This window comes from Bidens hawaiensis, unplaced genomic scaffold, assembly GCF_021521415.1.
Source record: "Bidens hawaiensis isolate Kalapana, Puna unplaced genomic scaffold, B.hawaiensis_p1.1 tig00029405_1, whole genome shotgun sequence".
In the NCBI taxonomy this organism is placed as follows: Eukaryota; Viridiplantae; Streptophyta; class Magnoliopsida; order Asterales; family Asteraceae; genus Bidens; species Bidens hawaiensis.
In genome coordinates, this window is record NW_027494877.1 from 45,310 (window position 1) to 52,541 (window position 7,232).

Consider the following 7,232-nt stretch of genomic DNA (forward strand, 5'->3'; position numbering starts at 1 on the left):
AATGGAAACCAGAACATATATCTCTTAACACAATATACTTTTAATTGAATTTTATGGTTATATGTGTAATTGATTTTTATAAGTTTTACACATCTTATTATATATTGTTATTAATATATTTAAAAAAAGACATAATGTCAACCCGTGTAGCACACGGGCATATAAGCTAGTACTATAATAGGGATAATCGATAACTTCAAATGTATGTGTGTTACCATGCCTGGACTAGTTAGTTATTTGTTTGTAAACTAGTATAAAGATATATGAGTTTAAATTCTCCGAACTATATAACATATTTATTTATTTTATTGTTTTTTTTTGGCGTGAATTTATAATTAGAAGACGAGCAATTTAAATTTTGTTAACATGGCTAATAAGCTTTTTAAGAACTACAAGTTAGGTATATTCTAAAAGATGTGGCAAAGCAAGGTATAACTCTCAATAAGCAACTATTTACATTCTTATACCTCATTCTAATATTCTTAGCACTCACACTCAAGGAACCTCATTACAACCAAATGCTTCTACAAATACCCAAATCATATCTTGGTTCCTCCTCACCTTCAACTTCTTAGAACATTTTCAATGGCGAATTCGGCCAACATTATTGGGATTTTAAGTCTTTTGTTGTTGATCCAACACAACAATGCATACGAGTTTATGGTTGGAGGTTCCGGTGATTGGAGTCTTGCATCAACCACCTATAACCAATGGGCCGAATAAGCCGTTTCCAAATTGGTGACACCGTTTGTAAATTCATAATAATATATATACATGACACGTTCATTACAGAACCAATTTTAAATAGAAAACTGCAAAAACCACATAAATACCCATAACATAAGTTTCATGTTATTTTAAGTTTTTAATGTCTTTGTTCGGGTTGTAGTATTCAAGTACGAAGCCGAGAAGGACTCGGTGGTTGAAGTGAGCAAAGACGATTACAACAACTGTAACGCGGCATCACCCATTGCAAAGTATAGTGATGGTCACACAATGGTTAAGTTAAACAGCTCGGGTCCTCATTATTTCATTAGCGGACTTGTTGAGAACTGTAAGAACAACGAGAAAGTTGTTATTGTTGTCATGGCCGATAGAAGCAACCGACACCAACCGCCCCCTAGCTCACCACCGTCTCCAGCTCCAGCTAGTGAAGAGTTGCCATCTCCTCCACCAGCTAGTGAAGAGTTGCCGTCTCCTCCACCAGCTAGTGAAGAGTTGCCGTCTCCTCCACCAGCTAGTGAAGAGTTGCCGTCTCCTCCACCAGCTAGTGAAGAGTTGCCGTCTCCTCCACCGGCTCCAGCAACCGAAGATAATCACCCGTCACTCGCCCCGAGTGCCGGTTCTTCAAATGTCATGAGTTTAGTGTATTCTGTCCTTGCCTTTGCTGGCTCTTCTGCTCTTTATGTTATTTGAGTTTGTGACTGATTTGTTTGTCTTGTTTATTGTTGTATTTTTCCTGTATATGATACATAAATAAGTTGTTACCTTGATTGTATTATTTACAACAAAACAACTAATTAAAAAATTTATAGTCATTTGTTCATCATTATATAATCATATAATGATATTTGCTTAGTTCATAAACAATTAAATCCATCAACCATATAAACTAAAGTGAACGTTGGTTTTGAGACACTGCCAAAAAGCAAATGGTTTAAAACAGGAGTGATAAAACCTGACATGACACGAAAATAATTTTATAGATGTCATGTCTAACATGCTTAATAAAGTGTCATGTTCAGTTTAATACGTTTATTTGAACAGGTTGTATTTGGATTTACCTGTTGAGTTGAATAAGCCGTATGATATGTAAAATTAAAAAGTCAACACACCAACTAATTTATCAAAATCCACCAACCTGATATAATATATTTACAATTAGATTAACTTATTTTACACGTTTAGATAAATAGATTGAACGAGCCATGTTTGAGCTACATGACTTTAAATGTGTCCAAATTAGAGTTAATGTTCTTTACACAAATAATATACAAGTCGTGTGAGGTTAAACAATTCAACTCTCCCACCCGACATTGACAACCCTTTTACGGTTTTAAAACCCAAATTTACGACAGTTTTTGTCTTAGAACCGACCAAGTTTAACTTCATTTTATACCACTTTCGAACTTCAAATATGCAGTTATTTATGTATCTTATATACATGAACCAAATCATAAAATCAATTCTACTAAAATTTAAGGCAAAATAATAATCTTGAAAAGAAAAAAAAAAGTACACACTAGAAAACTGAGTCGATTTCAACTGGTTTGGTTTGTTGCTTATCGAAACCATAGTTACAGGTTCGACCATTCCATAAAACGCAAGCCAAACAGGAACATGAACGCTTGCTTACCCTATAATGAGACCTGATTGGGGCAATTCTTTCTATTGGCATTTGTATTATAAATTTGGATATATAGATAGATCATAGATGTAATTCCAAAATTATCTAACAAAATATATAAGATTCAGATGTATATAGTAACAATGGTCTTTTGTAGATGCTAAAACTTCTCTCTCTGCATTCACTAAAAGTTCTTCCCCAATTCAACCTTTTTTTTAACCAGTCTCATTGTGTTATGCAGAATCGAATCCAGTATCCCGGCAACCTGATAAACATTCAATAACACACTCAGATAATAATCCCACAATCAAACCAACACACACACACACACACACACACAGAACGAGTAAGATAAAAACGAACCGTGAAAACACCACCAATGATGGCACAAAGATTGGTGATAAAATGAGAAAACGATTTGGGATTTTCTGTAATCAAGACCTGTGCACGAAACAAAGGTTAAAACTATTTAAAAAATAAAGTTAATAAAACGAAGATGATATTAAATTGGGTCGAATTTCAAAACCTGCATCGGGGACGGCTCGTAATGAAACTTCACGACAGGGACTGATAAAGCATGTGTCAAACTACTATGTGCTGTGAACTCATAATCCTCAATCAGTTGATGAGTTGACCTCATTACCTCCGTCTTCACAAGTTGAATATAATGCTCCACCTACATCATTTTTATCTAATATTAATATAAAATATATACGTCTTTGTAAAAAAAATATACGTTAAAAGAGCTTACAGTCACGTTTGCATGATCATCAGGGTCGGTGAGATACGACTTGCCATTTAATTTGGCGTGACTCGCACCAATGTAAGGTAGTATCCTTTTAATATCACTCATCACTCTCGGAGTGATTTTCTTACCAAAGGAAAAATCAGTTATCACATGTGACATGTTCATCAGGGTTGAATCGAATGAGTGGGCCCCTGAATGGGCTGAAATTACAAGATTACCAGGAACCTGTGCCATAGATAAGATAATTGGTCAGATAATATGGCCCATTTTGTCACTTCTAGTGTAAGTTTATGGTGTTTACCTTTTTGACCCTCACGAACCCTTCAATTCTGCATCCAGCTTCATGTGGTGCGGGTCTTTTTGGGTTCTCGGTAGTTGTGCCGGATTTATCCTCCAATGAGAGATTTGGTGAGTCCAACGCAATTGGTGCAACTAGTTCCTCCATTGTCTGTAGACGAGCGGGATCTTGAATTAGCATTTATTTGTTTATCGCATACTAATTTGTGAAAATGTAAATACTATTGTTACCTTTACTAAGGTATCGGTATCTCTGTCACCATAATAAGATTCATGGTCATGGTGCCCGTGCTCATCCCTGATTCATAAAAACAGTATGTAACGAATCTTTTATAAAGAAAATATAATTTAATAAATTAGGTTTAAAACAGTGACTTACTTGACATCACTGCCCTTACGGAATATGCGAATAGATGGATAACCTTGTATGTGGTGACTGAAATCCAATATAAAAAATTATAAATAACAAATTATATAAACCAAATAATTACCAGAGAAACAATAAAAATAGATTAACATAATGAAAATATTTCAAAGCAAGAATCCGAATATTTACTTTCTACACAAGTCAACTTCTTCAGTGCAGTCAACCTTCCCCATAATGATACGTCCATCCACTTCAGGATCATGTCTGATAACACAAGGATGAGTCAGCAGTTAATATGAATAAATAATAACCAGATATTTTTTTCAATTTAACGAGTATAAATTTAGACCTTTCTCTTATAATTGCGGCAGCCTTCTCCCATGAGGGTTTCTAACACAATATTAAAAAAAAAGATGCGTAAAGATGTGAAGGGTAATTTGGTCAATTAAGAAAATGCAGTCAAGAGGCAATGGGAAATTGAGAATACCAAGCGGTTGCTCCAATAGCACCAAGGAGCATAGAAATTAACAACCAAAATTGCATGCCTGCATTGTACCAAAACAATATGTTACTAAAGTCAACAACAAATTATGAGCATAGAGCGTTTACATTTGAGAATTTGTTGATTTACGTACTGATGAGATATCCTATCAAAATTATCTGCATTTAGAGTAACAGATCCTTCACCATATTCCTCATCATTATCCTCATCATGTTTGACTCTAAGACTAACTGGTCCAGAGTCAAACTCAGAGCCGGTAGTTTGTAGATGTTTATTAATTGAATATTTTCGCACAGTTTTTGTTATATTTAACCTGTTCTGTAGATAAGAGAAACAAAACACATGTGATAACAGAAATATACAGGTAATCCTATAATATAAAAAAAATTAAGATATTAAACTTACAGTTCCTAGAACATCACTCACATCCACGGATGCAAACTCACAGGATAAAGCTGGAAGACTGCATTGAAATAAATGAATAATTTAACCATTGTTAGCCACCAAAACAAAGAAAAATAGACACATGTGATTCCTCAAAAAAATAAAATGAACGCTATTACTTAAAATGATATTGAGTACAACAAAAAAATTGTTCAATAGTCACTAAAATCTACAAATGTAATCAACAGCATACCTGATATTAAAGTCAATCCGTAAGTAATCCTCATCAGGACTTCTGTCAACTATGATAGAAGTCGTGGTACTGATACTCAAATAATTATGTAGCTCCTGCAATTAACGCACTGTAAGTAATAGCAGAAAACAAGTCAATAAAAAAAATACAAAATGATAATTCTACCATTCCAAATAAAAACATCATGGCAAGAGCAGCTAAGACAGACAAGCCGGCACCCGACAGTGACGCCTCTGTCAAATCTCTTGGAATTTTCCTGCCACACAAGAAAATAATAATATAAATAAAGTAAAAACAAAGTATAGTTTGACCTAATCAAACTCAAAGATCCACTTCGGTGCAACTAACAAATCTAAAATCAAAACAGTCAATAAATATGGAATGATATATTCAATTTTATACATTGGTACGAGGTTACACTGACCAATAATGACTATAATATTGTGTGATTGATGAGGAAGACAGAGATATATGACAAACTTAAGGGAAAGACAATCTTGAAATAGTGTCTTGTCTTACACAGTGCCAAACGAATAAAAAATGAACTTGCCTTTCGAAGTTTTTAGTATATTGAAACTGAAAACAGACAAATAATTTGAGCTATATAACTCCAAAATGCATTTTGTTATATTAAACCAATACTTTAAAATTTTAACTATTCACCCAACTTCTATAACTGAGGACTCACCACTTCTGTCATATTCAGCATTAAAAGTAACATTTTGGCCCTCAAAAGTCAAATAGAGACTCCCATTGTTAATTCTTTTAGTTTTCTCCATAAATACAGTTATAAAATCCACTATAATAAGACAAGTTAGCTCAATATTATCCCCTAAATACAAAGAGCAAACTGATAGTTTTAAGGTTTATCTATTCACCCAATTTCTTTAACTGAAGACTAACAAGTTATAACATATTCAGCATTAAAAGCAACAATTTAACCCACAAAAGTCAATTATGGACTCCTATTGTTAATTCTTTTAGTTTTATCTATAAATGTAGTTATAGAAGATTAGAATCCACAATAATAAGACAAGTTAGCTAGATACTATTCCTCATAACTAAATACAAAGCAACTGACATCTCTTTTTTCTGTAAGTCTGGTTTCCGTAGCTGTCTAATTAAAAATAAGCATTCAACCTTCTCACCACTCCATTTATCATTTTAACAATTAGTCAATTTCAAGTCTTCTATTAGGCAAAAACACTTGTTTACCTAATAACTCATGTTAATTTCGAAACTCCATCGCTACATCTCCAAATAAAAATCCAAGCAACGAAATCGATTCAAATGAAATTCAAATGAGCTACGATTATCACTTCCGGTTCGAAAACGGAGTAAGGAAATCGATTCAAATAAGCTACGATTATCACTTCCAGTTCGAAAACGGAGTAACGAAATCGATCAAAATAAGCTACGATTATCACTTCCAGTTCGAAACTGGAGTAACAGAATCAACTCAAATAAGCTAAAATTCAAAATAAGCTACGATTATCACTTCCGATTCGAAACCGGAGTAACAAAACCGATTCAAACGTCGAATCAATTACACTACAATCATCACTTCCAGTTCGAGATCTAAAACTCAACTTCCCTAACATCAACTAACTAACAACCAGCAGCAAATTCACACACGCGAATCAATCAATCCGATTAAATTCAATTACATTCATCAAACGTAACGTAATGCATACGCAACCACAGCTAACCGTAATCAAACACGAAATAATCAAGCACAAGCAGGCATTCATATCAAACTTATAATATTCACAACTGAAGCATCAATCGTATCAATCATATCAATCATAACTAACACTGACAGATTAATTAACACATACGAGTAACAAAACAGTAACGATTTAAGTTGAAATTAAGCTTATTCGAACCTGTAGAAATCAACGGATTTGATTTTGGCGGTGGAGACCATGGCCGTGAAGTGGATCTGAAGGTACAGTTAGGGTTTGTTCTTCAGTTCCAAATTACGAAGTGCGTATGGAGGTTGAAGACGAAAATGTAACAGTCTGTTTTTGGGCAATTTATTGTTGTGCCTGAAATATAGGGGACTGTATTCGGTGCATGTGGGTGCAGGGTAGAGTAACGTGGACCGCTTTGAGTACAACACACAATAGCACGATTGGAATTATATAACGGGAACAATTTAGGAAAACATGGTTTGACTTTTTTATTTTGACTATAATTAGAAAAGAATTGAAATGATAGATTATTATTGATATATATAATTTAAAGTGAATTACGTAAGTTGAAAAATATGGTTTGTGTGGAATTATAATTTTCATCCTTTTAAGTTTATGAAATGACACCAGCGGTGTGCAT

At 33.9% G+C, this 7,232-nt stretch overlaps 1 protein-coding gene and 1 pseudogene across 2 annotated transcripts; one reads left to right on the forward strand and one right to left on the reverse strand.

The window, feature by feature from the left end:
• Positions 1–455: 455 nt before the first annotated feature.
• On the forward strand, positions 456–1,482 carry LOC143578961 (early nodulin-like protein 9; annotated as a pseudogene). Its single transcript, XR_013143366.1, has 2 exons — positions 456–750; positions 890–1,482. The product of XR_013143366.1 is annotated as an early nodulin-like protein 9 (transcript).
• An 875-nt stretch (positions 1,483–2,357) lies between these two features.
• Positions 2,358–6,872, reverse strand: LOC143578959 (protein disulfide isomerase-like 5-4). Its single transcript, XM_077062396.1, has 15 exons — positions 6,785–6,872; positions 5,064–5,154; positions 4,899–4,993; positions 4,667–4,724; positions 4,395–4,579; positions 4,247–4,304; positions 4,109–4,149; positions 3,949–4,023; positions 3,772–3,828; positions 3,624–3,690; positions 3,397–3,543; positions 3,099–3,320; positions 2,874–3,023; positions 2,711–2,788; positions 2,358–2,612 (listed from the first exon to the last, which is right to left on the reverse strand). The coding sequence occupies exons 1-15, from the start codon at positions 6,823–6,825 to the stop codon at positions 2,532–2,534; spliced, it is 1,446 nt and encodes a 481-aa protein (XP_076918511.1). The 5' UTR covers positions 6,826–6,872; the 3' UTR covers positions 2,358–2,531.
• Positions 6,873–7,232: the final 360 nt, after the last annotated feature.

What these genes read in the sequence shown, in the direction of transcription:
- LOC143578959 (XM_077062396.1), bottom strand. Translation starts at nt 6,825, where the DNA reads ATGGTCTCCACCGCCAAAATCAAATCCGTTGATTTCTACAG. An exon ending in GCTATTGGAGCAACCGCTTG is followed by an intron (nt 4,150 to 4,246) that starts GTATTCTCAATT and finishes ATATTGTGTTAG; the next exon opens with AAACCCTCATGGGAGAAGGC. An exon ending in CGTAAGGGCAGTGATGTCAA is followed by an intron (nt 3,691 to 3,771) that starts GTAAGTCACTGT and finishes TTTATGAATCAG; the next exon opens with GGATGAGCACGGGCACCATG.